This window comes from Scatophagus argus, chromosome 10 (assembly GCF_020382885.2).
Source record: "Scatophagus argus isolate fScaArg1 chromosome 10, fScaArg1.pri, whole genome shotgun sequence".
Lineage (NCBI taxonomy): Eukaryota > Metazoa > Chordata > Actinopteri > Scatophagidae > Scatophagus > Scatophagus argus.
The window spans coordinates 1,079,913-1,099,010 of record NC_058502.1 but is presented as its reverse complement, the minus strand read 5'-3'; the positions used below and the strand labels follow the sequence as shown (position 1 = coordinate 1,099,010).

Genomic DNA, 19,098 nt, shown 5'->3' with positions numbered 1-19,098 from the left:
CAGATCTCAGGCAGTTTGGTTGGACTTACTGGAGTGTAAACTATCCCAAACCCAATGAAGAGCAGGCGAGAGCAGCTAACGTCCTGAATGGGGCCTGTAAACACATAAACTAATAATGTGAAATGGTCCCTGGCCTACAGGTCGCAGCTGTAGCAGATAAACACACTATCTAATCCATTCCAAACGCCATCAAAGCTGCTCGCAGCACCTCCCTTTCCATCGCGCCAAGCTGCGAGCGGACGACCACGGCTCTGTGACGGGTCGTAGCGATCGCTCCACTTCCATCGGCCATCAAGACGACACATGCAGTGATGGCTGCCATTTGGCCTGAAAAGCACAGACAGACAAGACGACTGGACTGACGGGGAGCTTCTGGGGAAGCAGGCCGGGACATGAAGGTTCAAGCAAAGGAGAGGACGCGCCACCAACTTCACTGGGAACTTTTTACACTTTTTCCATCTGACTCAGGAAGAAAACTTGCTTCCATGACCAGACCTCAAGTGCAGACGAAAACAAAAGCGCATTTTAACCTGAAGTTTCTCTAAAACAAAGAAGATTCAGAACATAAGCATCACTAAGGACTGAGATTCTTATGCTGCACCAAATATTAGGATCTGTGCTGACAAATGACATAAAAGACTAAAAGCTGTCATTCAGTTAAATGTTTGAAAAGTGAACGTTTGCTCACATTTACATCCTGCTGAAGAAGCACCCAGTGCAACACCTAATGATCTATTTCAGTGCAGTAATCCATGGAAAAGTTCCAAATATGCAAGAACTCAGCGCTGGCATTAAAAGACCTTGAATGCAGTGTGATGCCCATGTGGTCATGCAGTAGTATTTGTTATTGCATTATGTTCATAAACCCTGTCACGCAGTAATAGTTACTGTAATGTGTATTCTTCAATTTGAAGCAATTTGAAAAGTTTCTTTTGCTTCAGTGTACTCTTATCTCTTGTTTTGTCTTCTTGTTCAGACGGGATTACATTTACTCCAAAGAAGCTGGATGTGAATGTGACCTCGCGGTACTTTTCCATAGGTTATCACACTGGAATAAAGTCATTGTCGTCCCTGCTGACTCCTCCTCTCCCTGGCGTTTCTCTGCACATCTCTTACGCCTCGTACCCGGCAGACCGGCGCCGCTGCCGGTTCCAGATGTCGTCTCTGTGCTCGGGTCGGCAGAACAGCCTGGACGACTGGGCCAGCCGCTCCCGGTGCTCCTGCTCGCGGTCTCGCTCCCCGCCCGGTTTAGAGAACAGAGGACGGCCGCCAAACTGCGAGGAGTGGGTTCTGTTGTCGGGGAGGCCAGACGAGGAGAGCTGACCTCCTGCTGACCTGGAAAAGTCACGCGACAAACAAACAGACAGGAAGAGGGAGGAGGTTACAGCGGATCAAAACCAGCGATCTTTGAAAGCACTAATACTGAGGAAGACGCAGACTTAACACACACACACACACACACACACACACACACACACACACACAGGTAATCTCAATCCAGTGACTGAGAGGAAGGACAAATTGTCACATGTTTAACAATGAATTAAACATGACGGCAACACAGAAACCTGACAGACGACACGACGGTCCTCATGAATGATTCAGCAGCCACTCTGTCACCTTTTGGCTTTGATTGAGATTGACTGATGTTCTCACAGCTGCTTTCTTAGAGCGAGATCACTGCTGCTGAGATGTTCTGAACCTGAACCTGAACCTGAAACTGAACCTGAACCTGAACCTGAACGTCTGGTGTGAGCAGGTCCAGGTCGGAGCTGCAGACTGACTGGGAGGAACTCACCTGCTTTTAGTGATTCTGTGAGGTCCATTATCAGTTGGCTGCTGGTGCTGATGAGGACACAGAAAAGGTCAAAGGTCAGATTAAGAGGTGACAGCTGATAAAATGGAGTAAACATAGAAGTGCTGCCTTCTAAATATTACTTGAGTAAATGTACCTCGTGCACCCTGCGTGTGTTGCTGTACCTGGTAGTGGCTGCACTGTTGCGGGCTGCCGTTGACCTGGTAATACTCGACCAGCCTCTCGGCCAGAGCGATGCGTCTCAGCAGATTCTCGATGAAGCGCTGTATTCGAACTTTACCGCACGTCTCCTGTCGAGCCGCGGCTTCCAGAAACTTCTGGATGGTTATCACCTCCCTGGAAAATGAAAAGCTAGTTTGAAGTACAGCACTTATACTTCAATGTGGTAATTAATGTACTTTAACATCTCTGGCTGGTCATTTCAGAGAAACAAAAAGACCAAAAAACAGTCTGAAATTAGTCGAATCAAGTAAATCTGCCCCTAGAATTAAAGGACTACTCCACACATTTTAAACATCAAAGTCAGTTTATTCAGTATGAGGAGTCGTGCTGACAGCTTCATACTCAGCAGCTCTGGAGGATCAACCCTGAGCATGTTATCAGGGTTACCTCAGATGGGGCTTTTGACATTTTAGCAGAAAGCAGGTGCAGGGTTTGGACAAAAGGAGCGGTCTGATGGAGGACATTTAGACTTTACAGGGTAGATCGTTGTTGAAGACTGACCCAAACCAGAGTCTAAAAGTCAGGTAATTTCAGCTTCTGCTGCTTCAGTTTTTAAAAATCTGACTGAGGTCACTGAGGTTCCCAACTGCATGGAAATGCAAAACAAAATCAGTACCACAGAAGTACCACAGAGCATCGTGGTCGAAAGGGTTACATCAACAGAAAAGCTTTGAGCCAAGCTGATCCATGCAGGAACAGCTCATCAGGGGGTCCGGAGTGCACGCCATGACCCAGCATTCCACTGGGCAGCACAGTAACTTGTACAGTCAAATTACAGGTCCCAGCACCTGAGAACACATCTGGATCATCAGTCAAACCAGGTTACCTCTCACGCCGTTCCAGCTCATTCTCTGAGGCGTTGAGCTGCTCCCTCAACGCGGCGATCACCATGACTGCCACGTCCACCTGCCGGCTCAGCGACCGTTCCCTCTCAGCAACTTCCTGCCTCTCCTGGGCCAGGTGCTGTGAGTGAGCGCGCTCACACAGGAGCTCCGTGTCGGTCTGGGCGAGCTCGGTGCTCACCTTGGCCAGCCGGCGCTGCATGGTGCTGTCGGCCGCCCGCAGGATGCTGGCCAGTCGCCGCCGCACGGCGGCCGAGGCTGCTGCTGTCTCCAAACCAGAGTACGAGTTGTGCTCTGGTAGTTACAGCAAAGGAGACAAAGTTTTAGTTCATCACAACCTGTCTGATCACCTGACTGCTAATGCTTCTTCCTAATAACACCAAATCTCTGGCACAAAACATCACGAAGCTAAAGATCAGCATGTTTAATACAGGTCTTGTATTACATCCACACTCACTCAGCCTGACACAAACAGAAAAATCACATCTATGAAAAGAAAAAAAGCAAAGTCCAGATCGTACCGACCACGTCGAGCTCCAGGTCCAGGTCCGGGTCCAAAGGGGGGCCAAGAGGGGCTGGAGGAGGGAACGGGAGGCGATGGTGATTGAGGTGAGGGCCTGTATCAGACCTTCTTATGGACATTTTGATATCCTCCTCATTTCTACCTCCATCTCTCTCTTCACCATCTTCCTCCTCCTCTTCTCCCACATCATCATCTTCTGTCCCCCCTTCCTCTTCCTCGCCCCCCTCCTCCTCCTCGGCCTGCGTCCCCACACCCACACTCTGGGTGCGTCTCCTCACCGAGGCGTAGGAGTGGACGTAACCGCTGTCTCTGCTGTCGCTGAGGGAGCGGGCATGAGGTGGCCGCCCTGCGCTCTGCTGCCCCCTGCGGGTCGGGAGGCTCATGTCGTGCCAGGGGATCGCCGCCGTCAACGAGTCGGGGAGTTTGCCGGTGATGCTGAAGCCGCCCGTGACCACGTCTGGCGAGCGGTACGCGTGGTGGTACTCCAGGTGGGCGCGGAGCGAGGCCAGGCTGCGGAAGCGCTCCTGCTCGCCACAGCGGGGGCAGCGGAAGGGAAGGTCGCAGGTGCTGACGCTGACGGCGCCGCAGGCCTTCCCGTTCCTCTCTAAGAGGAAAGAACCAGAACCTCTGGAACACAACTTCTGCTGCATCACTCTACACCTGGAATACACAGAAACAAAGCACACAGTGGTGCTGATGAAGACTCCACCAGTCAACAAACAACTGCTTCCAGAACTGAGAACTTTTTCACACCCTCCATCCAGAGACAATAACTAAAATGTCTGGTCCCAGCGCCTCCAATATGACGACTTGCAGCTTTTCTCTGTTGTAGATCAGTGTAAATGAGCATCTTTGCAGTTTGGTCTGACAAAAACTACAGGTAAAACTTGTTTGTATCCTAATGGAATCCTGGAAACTTCTTTTGGTAGGTAGTAATGCACAGCAAAAGGTGTATTTTGAATATTGTTGAAAAGATGAAAGTCTAACCTTTACAATAGACTCACAACAAATATTATCAATATTTAAGTTCACAACACAACCCACTCTCAAGGTGCAAAATGTAGCGTTAAAGTACAATGCAGCATAAAATATTAGTACTCAAGTAACGTTCAAGTACCTCAGAAATGTAGTAACCCGTATGCAGGTACATTATATCCCCACTGATACGTGTAACGGTGGGAGGACATAATTTGAGTTGTAAATGTGTAACGTTAATTACGTTAAGTCCCAGTGAGCCAACGTGAATAAAAGCCAAGAGAGGACAGGCTGGATGACAGCAGGTGACCTGAGCAGGCGAACTGCGGCGTAAACAAAACAAGCGTCGTGTTTCTTTCCGTTTTACGGCTTCACTTCAGTGTCCGTTTGGTTCTGCGTTGGAATAACCGCGTAACAGGTCAACTGCTCACACAGTCTGTGGCTGTTAGCCGACGGTAACGTTAGCTCCTCCCGCTCTGCGCGGAGCGGCGGAGGCTAACGTTAGCTAGCAGAGAGGAACAATCGCTGAATCATTACCGAACGGAACACGGGTGTCGTGCCGCTCTTACCGCGTGCAATGCAACGGAAGATTTAAAACAAACCTCTAACCGTTAATGTCTGACGGTGTCATGTCGCAGATGGAGACAGACGCGAGCCCGCATGATGTCATTCATTCACGAGACGCACAGTGGACCACTGGTCAAGCTAGGCACCGAGTAAAAACAGCACGACATCCGGTTAGCCCTTTCAGAGTTAAACCAGTGAAGTAAGCGTGATCACGACTTCCGGTCGGGATTCTAGTGTGCCTTTTAATATTTTTTTCTCTTATGTTGTCTATAACTGTTCCTTTATGTGATTTAATCCCTGCTTTTGTGTAATTTCTTATTTTACACTCACAAATGCTTTTGGAAACAGACTAACAAGGTTGCTAAAGGCAACACAACTAGCTCATCATTATTCAAATATAAAAATAAACATGAAGTGCTTGGTAGCTTACTTATTAAATAAATAAAGACAAAAATACATCCATAACCACATGTTGCGGACAATCTGAACTCCTATCACATTAAACAGGCTAACAAGAAAACTCAATCTAAGCAGTGCTCTTTCTTTTGCCTTTATGAATTGAGCATTAAGTCAAATTTGTGTTGCACTGTACTTGTTTGTTTAAGCCGCATCTGGTGTGCCTCTTGAGACCCGTGTACATATTTATTATTACTAATAAGTCTCATTCACTCTGTGTGACTGACAGAATGTTAGCAGGAAGACTGCTGAGAAACGAAGATGGAGTCAAACAATCTGATATCAAATCAGTTCTCTGGAAAAAGTGTTTTATTTCTCATTATGATCATGTACAGTGATGTGTGTTATGTATACATACAAACAGCGACTGTGAATATTTGTTAGAGTCCATCATAACATCATGTACGTGTACCAAAATCACAGTTTCACAGCCTGAGATGATGTCTGTGAGTAGCTGCCAGTGCAAAGATAATCCACATCCTTCAATCAGGAGTCAAACATCAGTAAATAAAACTGATCTGGCAGACTTCAAACAAAGCAGCATTCAGGTGTTATTCAGACAGAAAGACAAGCCCAGAAGGCAAACAAGCAGTTCCCAGAATGGTGTTAACTTGGTTCACATTTACTGTATGTTTTGTAATTCTTCAAAAATGTTTAATTTGTTGTAGAATCTTTCAAATTATTCAGGTGTCATTACTGTCTGCCACCACTAGGGGACAGCCTGGAGGAAGTGGACATACAGGTGGAACATGCAAAGCATGGTGGGGATGTCTCATTTTGTTTAACACCTGCTGGCTCGATTCGAGTTTCTTCCTTTCTTCCTACAGTCGCTTCTCTCAGACATGAGGAGAGGAGGTGAGGAAAGGAATCAATGATGTACAAACTGAAAATTGCGAAGAGGAAGGAGTTTTGGAGTTTGTTTCAGCTTGTCTCACTAAGATGGACATTTCTTTCTGCCTCTCCAGGCTCTGTTCATCTTTAAACCAATCAGGATTTTCGGTCTCTGGAAAGAGACAAAGATGGTGGTGAGCTGCACCGAAACTTCTCTTACTGACGTGACTGATAGCTTAGCTTAGCTTAGCACAGAGCATTGATCTGTTGTAGTGCAAAAGTGGTCTCAAATTTTGAGCTCACAAATTGTTAAACTGTTCCTTCACTGTTCTGTGTTGTAGAACTTAATAACCCAGGGTGCACTTTTCCATGTTTTTGCTTCGTCTCTTTTCATTCCTTCTTTGAGTTTGAGCTTTCAGCCCTGAACTGAGCCTCCCAGGCAGCATTTCCTGTCAGAAGATGGATGAGATTTGTGTTGAAATCCACAGCAAAGCGCAGAAAGATCTGTGCAACAGCTGAGCAGGAAGCCTGTCAGACTCAGCTCAGGTCTTCCAAGCCCTTCTCCTATGTGCTCTGCCTCCCCTTCCCTCCTCTCCTGCCTCCTTGCTCCCTACTGGCAGTGCTGTTGGTAGTTGAGTTTGGCTCCCAGTCTGGTTCCTGCCAGGTGTTTGTTGAAGGCGTTGTCCATCTCTTGGCTTTGTTCTGATGTGAAGTGGTTCTTCCAGTCTCCGACTTCTCCTGCTCGGGGACAAACACATGACACAGTCATAAAGAATGAAACATTAAGCCAAAGACAGCGATTTATCTTTTCATGTGATACAACGCTCTGTCTCTGAAATATGCTGAGTCACTCTGCTGTCAAGTCCCTGCAGGTTAACTCCCACTAAAACCACAAGCTGCCTCGTCTTTACTTTTCTGTTTGTGTGTGGATCAGAGCTTTACATGCTTATGCTAAGCTAGGCTAAGCAGATTGAATCAGGCTGGATGCACGTGTGCTCAGTTACGTGACACTGATATAAATCTACAACTCTCACTCTGAACAAATAAAGAAGCATTTAAACCGAGTGTGCCTTGGACAAACAGTCTGAGCTCCCTGCACTCACAGAATAGCAGGCCACACCCCAGAAAAGCAGCATTTCAATAGCATTACGTGATTTTCCGTGACACAGACTTGTGCAAGTGTGTTATTTGAACTTGCTGCAGTGTAGCAGTTTGCTTTGAGAACATGCGAGCTCTGCTGCTTTACTTTGGCCTCAACATGTGCAGGAAATGTGGACACGGTTGTACAAATCAATGCATTATTTTGTAAAATGAAAAGAGAAACAGACAGGAAGGAACAGAGGGTGTTTTAGCTGGGAAATGGTTTAAAGTCTCTGGGGCACCTTTTCTGAAGATGATGTTTCCAATGGCGTGGGAGGAGGTGGCGGTCTCCTTCATGGCCTTGAAGGTGCTCCCCTCCGCGATCTTCTGCACCTGAGCCTCCGTCAGGCTGAAGCCAAAGAAGCTGCTGATCTGACGGATGCCCTCACTCAGGTCCTGCAAGTCAGGACAAACTGCCCATCATTGTGGAAGTGGACTGAACTGGTTTCAGGTCTCTGCAGGTCAAGAACTTCTCTTGTGAGTTTTGATCATTAATATTCCATTGGAACAAAGCTACCTGTTTTATGTCTTCATAGGTGATAATCATGACGTTGGGGTCACCCATCTTCTTCTCCCAGGCCAAAGCGTGTTCAAAGTATGACCCCCAGGGGACTACACACACACACACACACACACACACACACACACACACACGAATTGAATATCCACGTATAACCTGTGACTTTAACCTTTGACCTCAACATGGCATCAAGAGAGCCTCAAACAAACTTGTACGAATAGACAATCCAACAGTGGTGGAGAGGAGAAAAGTACATTTACTGCATTACGGATCTGAATTTCTCTCCTACACTAAAAACAGATCTCCCCAGTGTGTCTGACACGTGGGAGTTTTCTGTCTTTGTGAAGACTCTGTGGATGGAAACAGGTGTGCAGGAAGACGAGTGCGTTCAGGTGATGGGCTGGCCGTCATGCTGTGTCACAGAGGCAGTGACACGCTGCGGGTGGAAAACAGCTTTAGAGCTTTACAAACAAACGAGGCGCAGGCTGAGAAGCTGTACAGATGAGTCCTGCTGAGTCACCACTACAGTGCATACGCTGTGTGATAGTATAGGAGTGACCGGTTACATTTTACTGCAGGTAAGCACTTTGAATACTTTAAGTACTTTAAGAACTTAGTGGACAAACAAAAATCGTGTCTCTCACTATTGTTGCTATTTTGATTTATTTTCCAGTTCTACTTTAAGCACATTTCCAACTAATACTTGTTATTATTTACGTTTTAATACACTGAAATTCTTCCTGTAATTGGGTATTTTTAAATGATACTTCTGGTACTTTTCTTTTCTGTTTTGTTGGATGCAGATGGACCCTCACACCTGAAACGCTGGGCTCTTTATCAGCCCGTAAACGCAGCAGAGCTCAGGGTGCCGACGGCGTGATGATGATGATGATGATGATGTATTCAGCCGACTCCTCATCAAGACGAGCTCAAACTCACTCCGTCACAGATCACAGAACCATCTGGTCGGGATGGAAATACTTATACTTATCGATTATGACCTCGGATTCCCAACACATCCTGGGATTGAACTTGCTGATGGACTTCAGCTTCCCTCAGTTTCTCCTGTCATTCACAAAACCTGTAAAATTGAACAGAAACTGAACCCGAAAAGGAACCTCCCTCACGGTGTCTGCTATGGCCTAACATCACCTCCTCTGAACGCACGGCACATTCAGTCTTTTCATGAATGAACCGTGCTCATCTGCTGATCGGGTCTCCAAACGGCTCTGGGACCGTTTTCACTCACCTTCTCCGCTCATGAAGTTGGAGAAGAAGGTTTCCCAGGACTGTCCGGACGGGAGGACCGGGTTGTTGTTGAAGAAATGATAGAAGGAGACCAGAGTGTCTTTGGGGTTCCTGAAGATCACCAGCATCTGCACAACACACATGAGAAATCAAAAAAAGTCTGATTGTTTATGCTGAAAGTGTTGCTGCAGAGGTTTGGAAACTTACTTTAGTTTTCTTTGCATAGAAGGAGGAGGGGATGTTGTCGGGGTGCATGTGAGTTCCCAGAAACCTCGGAGATGGAGCCTCATCCACGACCTGAAGGGACAGCAGGAAGACAGGAGGAGTCAGGAGGTGCTAGAAGCCGATGAAGTATGAATGACCCCTCGGCCCAGAAATTACGTTCACACGCTCATTTGCAGCAGCAGATACACGAAGAAAACGTTCAGCTTCCCCGAAGGTTAACGATGGGCCTGGAAACCGGACATCTTTGATTCGTTTTCCTCCAGTAACTTACAGCAGCTCGAGCACGTTGTCATGTTTGGACACCGACAAGCTCAACGTTGACTGATGTGTTTCTTTTATGAAGTTTTAAGTCAGACGTCCCTTTTGTTTAAGTAGACAGACAGAATCATGACACATAACCACCCAGTCGCTCCCCGACGTGGGGCTACACTTCCATTCACACGGGAAAAACCACGTCTCATGTTAATGTGTTGGTTAGATGAGTTTCAGTCTGCGTTTGACTTTGACAACAGATCTTCACTCAGACTTCAGTTTGCTTAATGGGGGTCGGTCTGGACAAACAGGACAAACGGTGAACGCACAGCCGCGATCTACAGAAATCTTATCTGAGCAGGTAAGTATCATCACAGCAGAAAACCTTCAGCGCCATTTTGAAGCCTTCCCACCAGGGAACAAAATGTGGGACTTCAGGATGAGTGTGTTTCTGTTGTGTCTCATATCGTGTGATTACACTGAGACATAATGTGCATTAGCACAGGATGTAGTACGTTACGCAATAAACAGCATCGAGTATTTTACTGATAGTGCAGTAATGAAGTGTACAGCAGTATAGCATAGAGTAAGACATAAAATCCATGAGCCCTGCAGTATTCACAGCAGCCTGTTGCCACTCGCTCTCTGACAGACTGTCTTCTTCTGCCTCTCCCAGTCCTGCTTTTGGGTCTGAACGTGGTACCGCTGGGCCCTCGCTCACAGTCTTATGTGCCAGCTCACTGCTGATGAGACCAGATATTTCCTGCTGCTCCTAAAGCCTCCCGCTGGTTTGCTTTGAATGTAAAGAAACTCATAGTGTTTCTCACAGAGTCAGTTTCTGTGCACTGGCTCTGCCTTCATCACCCATCAGGGAGCCATGCTGTCAAAACAAATGCTGGGCCTGCAGACCTGCAGTCCATATCGCAGGAGGGGACGAGCTGCAGGGAACAGGCTCGACCAGCACACCTCCGACTCCTCAGCCCGTCATTATCATGATCATCGTGGCACAGCATCCGTCACCTTCCACCATCATGAGCATATCAAAGGAGGCTGAGGAAGGGTGGAGTCATACTTCTCACAGTACCGATGTTCCCTGAAGGCAACGTGATAGAGGAAGTTCCTCAGCCTTCTTTGTTATGCTGTCACTCATGATGCCACGCCCCCCACGCCACATCCGGGTCAAAGGTTTCAAACTGAAAAGATCAGATCAGAAAGTGAACAAACGACCTGAAGCCTGAACAAATAAGACCTGAAACTGTAAAAAAAGAAGGTGAATCTGAAAACATGAAATCTGCAAGTGAAAACAATAAGACCTCAAATATTCAAATTGATATGAAAGTGAAGATAGATAATTTATTCAAAAGCAGAGCAGAATTTCAGAAAAAATTACATTTAAACGGAAATAGCTTTTCCTACACTCATTTTTAGTTCAAGTACAATGTTGTATTTATCAAAGTTCAAAATCGGCTTCAGAGAGAAACGTGCCTCATGACGGAGACAGCAGACACAAGCAGTTAGAAAGAGGCTAAAAAGCTCCACACACACACACACACACACACTGAGACATGTTCACATTAACAACGTTTTAATTTGTTCCTGCACTTATCACCCAGACAACATTTACTGGCGCTGACTCAACAGAAACTTGACAGATAGACAGACTTAATCTCTGTCAGTCTGTCTGTCCTGTCACACTCACAGTCACACACACACAGACACACACTCACACAGCAGCAGCACCTTTAAGGCTTCTGGTCCAAAAAACTCGATCAGGGGTGGCATCTTGGCTTCCATGTTCTTCCCTGTGGCCTCTGCAATGATCTTCCTCACCACCCCCACCATCCAGTTAAAGCCTGCTCACGCACACACACACACACACACACACACACATGTGTGTCAGACATGTTGTACAGTCAAACACTGCGCCCAGTGAACACTGAGTCTGACCCTGATCCCGTGTTTTCACTGAGGAGGATCCCAGCTGAGGTCGTCCTTTCAGCTTGTTTTATGGGCCTTAAAGCCACCGCAGTCTTTCCTTTTGGCAGTGCCATGGTGCGTTCACTGCCCTCCAGCCTCACTGCGGTGATAATCCTGCTTCCTGCTGGATCACATTTAACAGGCGTTTAGCTGTTTTCTGTCAGGTTACGGGGGTGGTGGGGGAACTGATCCCTGACTCCTGCGTGGTCCCTGAGATCAGCAGCATCTCCAATCAAAAGCACAGGCTGGATTGTTCCCATTGTGACCGTTCATCAAGCTTTTAACTCACAACATTTTGTCTAGTTTTAGCTTCTATTTTAATTTTTTTCTCCTGATGAATTAATTTCTCTTACAATGTCGTGTATATTTTTTCCTGTTTGGGAAGACTGACACTTTAAAATCAGGCAAAGCTGAGGCAGATATATACAAAGAGGCTGAGCTGGTGGTCCCCATGTGGACCCCGGTCCAGACGGGTCCTCATGCCAGGACATGTGTGAGCTGACAGAGGCGTTCACCTCAACTGTCTTCACACCATTTCTACACCGGCGAACTGATGAGCAAAAGCCTCTCAAAAGGAAACAAAAAAATATGTCACATTCCTCAAACGCACCGCAGCATCGGCAGGGTGGTTCAGGCTTCTGTCCCAGTGGACTGTGAGCGCTTTGTGGTTTCAACCCGTTAAAAAAGCTGCTTTTACAAGCTGCTTTAATTATCAAGTCAACACCAGATGCACTCAGGTCTTGACGCAAAATTTATGTGCTGCAGTGGTCAGGATTCCCACAAACTGGAGCCAGCAAAGGGCTCGTAAGATGCTATTGGGGGCAGTCGTGGATCAGCGGTTAGGGTGTCGGACCCATAACCGGTGGGACACTTGGGTGGGTTAAATGCAGAGCACGAATTTCGTTGGAGTGAGTTCCCTCCAATGACAAAATATGTCACTTTCATCTTTTCATCATCTATCAAGGACGACATTTTGAGGATTGTTGAGATTTGAGATCTTCCAACTCTGAGACAAGAATACTGACGCTGAGCCAGCATTACATTCAGTGCCAACATTTTTCGAATTCCCAGCATGCAGATCAAAGTCAGATTATTTTATCTACTTCCTGCTACTTTATTTTTTATCCTGTTCAACTGAAAGTTTTTTTTTATTTGTTTCTTATTTTACTTTATTTTCATCCATAACAGTCGTGTCATGACCCCTCAGTTTTGTCTTGCAGCCTGTCGTCATGGTCCCGACCCTGAGCAATCTGCACAGGTGATCCATCAGGTGTCAGCTTGAGGAAGGACTCTGACACAGAACCACTGGTTACAGTCACACTTTTATATTCCTAAAGCCTTTCCTTTTTGAGATGTTGTTAACGTGTGCTAATCATGGAATCATTTATCACGCAGACATGACATTTTCCAGCTGCTAGATGTGTGTGTGTCCTTGAATGCACCAATGAGGAGGCATTTTCAAAACGATTTCTGGTTTCACAAGAGAAATACCTCAAAATAGATATGTCACGTGTCATCATCAGTTTTTGTGTTTTTCTTAAATGAGTGAAGTGAAAATGGCTGCGTGTGATGGAATTCAAACACTGTTGGGAAGGTCACTTTCACATTTAAATGACCTCCTATGGTGTTTTCCTCTTTGTTTGTGCAAATGATGTGTGGTGCTGGGGCTGGTTTACCTGCTCAGGTAAGCAGCAGGTGTTGGTGAACACACCAACTGACCAGTAACTACGACACCCCCAGAGTACACCTTGTCAAACAGCTATGACAAATTCCAAGTAATTTGTGCCTTGTTGGAAATTCAGCTCTAAATGCAACACATTAAATCGTTTATTTTTCCTTTGTCATCACTGAGCCCACCTGTCAGCTCCATGACTGAAGTGTGTCTTTCCTGCTGACATTTAAGCAGCTGTTCAAACACAAATCACCAGACTCCCTTAAAAAAACACTCAGTTTTGTGAGTTGTTGAGTGAGGACAGAATTACCAGATTTGTTAAATGCTGTCTATGACAACTTCAAAGCCTTCTTGTAAATTCAGCAAATGTTACACATTCTGTTATTTCATTGGTTATGTATTATTATGTTATTTCTTGGTATAAAGGACATACATACAACGTGTTGTCTCAGTGATGTACAGAGAAAAGATTTCTGTTCTTATCAGTGAATCAGGATTCATTATCATAACTTTTAAACGGCTGGAAAATCTGAATCATATCTCAGACTTTTATTATCAGTTGCTTTGCAGTGACTTACTGCAGTTTAATTCTGTGCTTGCAGCCTTTTTGGTAAGATTTTATATTTACCTTTTAAGCTTCAGGCTTCACTGTCACACAACAAAACACAACACTAACATGCTGCATAAGCAGACTGTGAGAAGGAGGTCGAAGGTCACAAACAAATCGTCCCTTTCATTCATACACATCACATCATCTGATGGCTGTTTACAACCTCGTCACCGTTACTCACCGCATTTTGGGTAAGCCACCAGCATGACGTCATCCTCTCTGGCCTGGATGTTGTCCAGGCCCTTTAAATGCTCCTCGGGGCACATGATTGTCGGGTACAGCACCCCGTTATATCTGTACAGCTTATCCTCGTTGCTCATTTCCTTTGCCTTCTCCATCCTGGACTCTACGCTCATGATGGAGTTCTGATTCAGTTCTGTGCCGCTGCACCAATCAAAAACTTCTATTCTGACTTCAAGTAGTTCAGCCGAGCGTCCGTCCACTGCTGCCCTGCCAGTGAGCAAACACTGAAAGAAAGAGAGACTGACGCTCTGTGTGTAGGAGCAGCAAAAGGAGGAGGTGCCTGGTTCCTCCTCCTCCGCCTCCGCCTCCTCTCACTACACTGCACACACACACGCTCAGGAAAATGTGTGTGTGTGTGTGTGTGTGTGTGTGTGTGGAGGTGTGACTGATGGGAGATGTGTGTACATTGTTCACCACATGGAATTTACATGCTGACAGACTGACTACAGGCCCCCAAAACACACACACACACACACACACTTCTTCTTCTCTGTCTTTAGTTTCCTTGCATGTCTCATTCTTACAACCGGCCCTAAAGTACTCACTGAAAACCTCCCACAAGCTGACAGTCAGAGGAAGCTGAAATCAATCAGGAAACAAGCTGACTGTTAGCTCAGGCTGGTTTACTCACACTCGTGGTCAGTGAGAGGAAAAAGCACCACCCACAATCTGCAACGGACCTCAGCTTCATCCACAGTGGAGAGTGTGTGCATACGTGTCTCTGTGTGTGTGTGTGTGTGTGTGAATCCATATGAATGAGTGCAGATGTCTGTAGGTGTTGTGGTTCCAGGAGGACTGGGACTCAGTACAAATGTTCTCCACGTTCTCTGCTGGAACCGCAGGTCTCAGCGCTGCCAGATGGTGATGTGCTGACGTCTGATAATGCAAAACATGAAACGTGATTGTCTAGCTAGCCGCGGCCCATCTTGTCTGTAATACCACTTTGGACCTCTAGAGGCGCCCATAGTATGAATACGGGAGGCGAGGTCACTGAGTTTCACAAGCGAGTTTAGACTAATAAGAAAACAGAGTTAAGATGATCCTCACTCTCCGGTGTCAAAGCCCTGCACTTTGTTAATTTCACATCCTGAACTGTAGCCACAAGCTGGAGCGACTCAGTGAAGGCACACTGACTTTCCCAAAAATTCACAAAGCTAATGACATTCATCACTCAGAAAACAGACTGCTGTAGTGGCAGTTTTAATCTCTTTGAAACTGCCATGACCTCCTCCTCTGAATTAATACCCCACTCACTGTCTTCTCACCCAGATACCATTTGTTCATGTGTCTTTGTTTAACATCTAGACTGAATACACAAACTCTGCAACACCAGTCCTAGGGTGAGACAGGAACCATCACCTCTGTCTCTAAAGTCCAAACCCTTGAGACGGAAACCATCACCTCTGTCTCTAAAGTCCAAACCCTTGAGACGGAAACCATCACCTCTGTCTCTAAAGTCCAAACCCTTGAGACGGGAACCATCACCTCTGTCTCTAAAGTCCAAACCCTTGAGACGGAAACCATCACCTCTGTCTCTAAAGTCCAAACCCTTGAGACGGAAACCATCACCTCTGTCTCTAAAGTCCAAACCCTTGAGACGGGAACCATCACCTCTGTCTCTAAAGTCCAAACCCTTGAGACGGAAACCATCCCCTCTGTCTCTAAAGTCCAAACCCTTGAGACGGAAACCATCCCCTCTGTCTCTAAAGTCCAAACCCTTGAGACGGGAACCATCACCTCTGTCTCTAAAGTCCAAACCCTTGAGACGGAAACCATCACCTCTGTCTCTAAAGTCCAAACCCTTTCTACAGAATGCACAACTCGGCAGGAACATCCTGGGGTGAAGCAGACAATAGTGGTAACAGAACAAAGAGGTGTGTGCCTCTATCCATAAAAAGGTAGCTCTCCCCATGGTCGGGGTCTTTCCTCACTCTGACTATAACTCTGTGTGACGATTGACCTTCTTTTGCAAAGGAATACAAGATCTTGTCGGCCGGCAGAAGTCTCTATTTCATTCTTCACCAGCAAGGGACAACACTGCAGACATGTTTTCCAGCCTGCTCTCAATCTGTTTACTTCTCACTGAAATGTCTGTTAAAAAGCATGCGGACAACCGTTTTTAAAACGGTTCTTCGGGGAACTCCTTTGAAGCTGCACTGCTGTCCAAAACATTGTCACAGGAACTTAAAGGCACAGAGCAAACCAGGAAAAGACACTAAAAAATGTGTGCAGGGGGTGTCTGCAAACATTTGGCCACATATTGTGTAATTAAGCTGTTCACGAAAGCTGTACCTTCAGGAAGAAACAGCACAGGAAACATCCGTCACTGCAGATACAGACGGACACTTTGCTCACTCAGCTGTGTTACGTAATGTGCATGTTAATGTGCATAATGTGCATGTGCCATAAAAAAGACTGAATGAATCAATTTTCAATAAAGCCCACATTTTGTAAGATTAAGCAAAAGGATGCAAATCCGCTGAGTTCCAGAGTTGTAACTCCACTCAGGATATTATTTATAATAATATTGAATTTTATAATATTTGATTTACGAGGGGCAAAAGTCAAGCAAAGCAACGTTTTCTCTTGTGCACTGAAATGGACGTCTCCCAAACTCGGCAACTCACACCAAAACACATACGTGGATTTGATTTGAGGTGAACTGCCCCTTTAAGAGTGGGAGAGCCTGTGGTACTGAAACCAAATGTCCTGACTGGAAATGAACGTATCTGAGTGGATCTACTGACACCACAGCAAGCTGGGTTTTGTTAATGACTCTGTTTACAGCCTGACAACAGCATGGCAACAGCATAGCAACAGCATGGCAACAGCTTGACAACAGCTTGACAACAGCCTGGCAACAGTCAAATCTGTACAACAAGAGTCACCGATGGAGGCACTTTTCTTCCACAAGCCCTCAGTGTGCTGTACAGTAACCTTTAGCAGTAAACGCTCCTGTTGCGTGGGGCCGGTCATCTGATGGCTCACTGATGTGGCAGGAAACCGGAGATCCAGAGGCCACGCTGGGCTGCGAGCCAGATGGAGGAAATGCTGTTACTGTCACACTGCAGGCTGTACCACTTCCTCAAACAAGACAAACAAATATGTCCATCTCACTCGTTTTTTAAGTGTCTTTACATCTCATCATCAGATTTCACTTTGTCTCTTCCTCACCCTCTCTCACCCTCTCTCACCCTCTCTCTCTCTTTTGTTTCAGTGTCAGTCGTTCAGGACTCCACTCTGCTCGGGGGCCTCGCGGTGTCACTCTACAAACAAAAATCACCATTCACTGCTGTGCAAATGAGCGAGCACATGTTCCACACACACACACACACGAATTGACTTTTAAGAATTAGTGACCACACACACTCGGTCTGTGGGCCCCAGACATAATACACAGATTTCCACGTTTGAACCTGTCACGCCTAGTTTAATTAATCAAGAAGAGAGTTAATATCTGTACTAAATGATTGAAAACAAAATATTACATTTGGGAATATGATAGAAAAGACACCATGGAAAGAACACCATCTGTAGATCAATTACATAAGAGTTACAGCCGTAATAAAGAGAACTTAGTTTAGCTTTTTGCTACTACTACAAGTTTCTGCTACTGTCGTACACTCCAGGCCACTAGGCGGCGGTAATGTACCTAGAGGCTGGTTTGCTAACCGCTATTAAAACCCGCGACTGTTCAGAAACGAGACGGCTCACTGTTATTGTATAATTATTTATCATTAACACTTTAAAAATTATAACTGTGACGTTATGATATGTTACAGCTTAAATGTTTTGTAATAGTGAATATATGTCAAAACTCAAAGAAGAAGACGACCACTAATTCGCATGCGCCAAGCAGTGAAATTGAACAGGCTGATGGGTACAGGAAGTCCACAAAAAAACAAAAAAAAAACGGCGATGGACGGAGTGATGTCCACGTCTTCGGGTCTGTCTTACCACAATGTCGGGGAGTTTTACCCCAGAAAGTTCGGTCCGAAGCCGGACGTGGTTCCGTCCGGGGTGACCGAGAGGAAAGTGGGGCCGCTGGATAAACCTGACATGGTGTCGGTGGATGTCATTAACATCAGTGATTCAGGTTTGTTATGCTAACAGGCTAATAGCTAACAACACGTAGTCAAACAGGCGGCTTTGCTAGCTGGGCTAACAGCTGCTTTTGAGCTTGGCTGTTCTTCTGTTTGTTTGTCTGTTAGGTGTTTATAACGACAGTGCAAACATTAACGTTGTTCTGAACGGTCAGTGTAAACCAGCTTAGTGCTCCGTGTGTCCGTTTGGGCCCCCGGTAACGTTTGTGTATCGCTATAGTAGCATAGAAGCTACAGACAGACACTTTAAACAGACAGTCGAGTAAATTCACAAAACTGCTTTAACGACTGGAAAAACTCGAGCGTAGAGCAGCTTGTAACTTATTTGTGGGGCATTTTGAGTTGTTTCCTGGGGGTACGTTTACATTTTAAGCCAATCTATGTAAACAAGTTTCACTTCACTTTAAAACAATATTTCGATCCAGTGCACGTAGTAATATTAAAAGGCCCGGCAGAGGGTTTGTACAGGAAATGAACTCACAGAGGTGCTAACCGCTGATGAGGTCCTGTCACATCCCATGTCATCACGAATGGTGTTACGATATGACTGTCAAAACAGTCACGTCTCACTCATTAAATATGCATCCTTTGCTGTGTGATTGAACATCTCTGCTCGTCTTCTCTGAAGCTTATTAAATCAATCAAACATTTATGGATTAAGGTGCTTTAAGGAGACGAGTGCGTGTGTGTTTGAGATGGCTGTTTATCCGCGCGTTTTGTTGTTGTTGTTGTTGTTGTTGCATGTTAACAGTAGTATCCGTGTTCCTCCACAGATGGCCACATGCACAGGAAGAAGCACGAGCATGACACGTACGTCCTGGTGAGTGTCTGCGGGGGGTTTATCGGGGTTGATGGCAGTGCATCAATTAGGTGACA

At 45.9% G+C, this 19,098-nt stretch overlaps 3 protein-coding genes across 5 annotated transcripts in view; 1 reads left to right on the top strand and 2 right to left on the bottom strand.

Moving 5' to 3' along the window:
• Positions 1-707: 707 nt before the first annotated feature.
• znf365 (zinc finger protein 365) lies at positions 708-5,124 on the bottom strand. 3 transcript variants are annotated; one of them, XM_046402191.1, is made up of 6 exons: positions 4,988-5,124; positions 3,402-4,063; positions 2,865-3,174; positions 1,981-2,152; positions 1,799-1,845; positions 708-1,335 (listed from the first exon to the last, which is right to left on the bottom strand). In XM_046402191.1, the coding sequence occupies exons 2-6, from the start codon at positions 4,051-4,053 to the stop codon at positions 1,113-1,115; spliced, it is 1,404 nt and encodes a 467-aa protein (XP_046258147.1). In that variant the 5' UTR covers positions 4,054-4,063; positions 4,988-5,124; the 3' UTR covers positions 708-1,112. The 3 variants fall into 3 exon arrangements, with proteins under 3 accessions (XP_046258147.1, XP_046258148.1, XP_046258149.1); XM_046402192.1 differs by having other exon boundaries at positions 4,981-5,113; XM_046402193.1 differs by lacking the exon at positions 4,988-5,124 and adding an exon at positions 4,521-4,974.
• Positions 5,125-5,688: 564 nt separating this feature from the next.
• On the bottom strand, positions 5,689-14,359 carry sult6b1 (sulfotransferase family, cytosolic, 6b, member 1). The gene is made up of 7 exons (XM_046401114.1): positions 14,058-14,359; positions 11,358-11,470; positions 9,348-9,437; positions 9,142-9,268; positions 7,890-7,984; positions 7,615-7,768; positions 5,689-6,970 (listed from the first exon to the last, which is right to left on the bottom strand). Exons 1-7 carry the CDS (start codon positions 14,230-14,232, stop codon positions 6,843-6,845), a joined length of 882 nt encoding a protein of 293 aa, XP_046257070.1. The 5' UTR covers positions 14,233-14,359; the 3' UTR covers positions 5,689-6,842.
• A 3,491-nt stretch (positions 14,360-17,850) lies between these two features.
• slc30a6 (solute carrier family 30 member 6) overlaps positions 17,851-19,098 on the top strand; it is a 40,365-nt gene continuing 39,117 nt past the window's right edge. The window contains exons 1-2 of the mRNA XM_046401113.1: positions 17,851-18,215; positions 18,996-19,042. Coding sequence (XP_046257069.1) covers positions 17,966-18,215; positions 18,996-19,042 — 297 coding nt within the window. The 5' untranslated portion in view covers positions 17,851-17,965. The remainder of the gene's footprint in view (positions 18,216-18,995; positions 19,043-19,098) is intronic.

Bases quoted from the DNA above. Each gene is read 5' to 3' on its own strand.
- sult6b1 (XM_046401114.1), bottom strand. From the start codon at position 14,232: ATGAGCGTAGAGTCCAGGATGGAGAAGGCAAAGGAAATGAGCAACGAG. The intron at 9,438-11,357 runs GTGCTGCTGCTG...CTGTCCCTTCAG, and splicing joins TTGGACCAGAAGCCTTAAAG to GTCGTGGATGAGGCTCCATC. The intron at 6,971-7,614 runs GTGCCCCAGAGA...GTCCCCGAGCAG, and splicing joins AAACATCATCTTCAGAAAAG to GAGAAGTCGGAGACTGGAAG.
- znf365 (XM_046402191.1), bottom strand. From the start codon at position 4,053: ATGCAGCAGAAGTTGTGTTCCAGAGGTTCTGGTTCTTTCCTCTTAGAG. The intron at 3,175-3,401 runs GTACGATCTGGA...TGTAACTACCAG, and splicing joins CCTGGAGCTCGACGTGGTCG to AGCACAACTCGTACTCTGGT. The intron at 1,846-1,980 runs GTACAGCAACAC...TGTCCTCATCAG, and splicing joins AACAGTGCAGCCACTACCAG to CACCAGCAGCCAACTGATAA.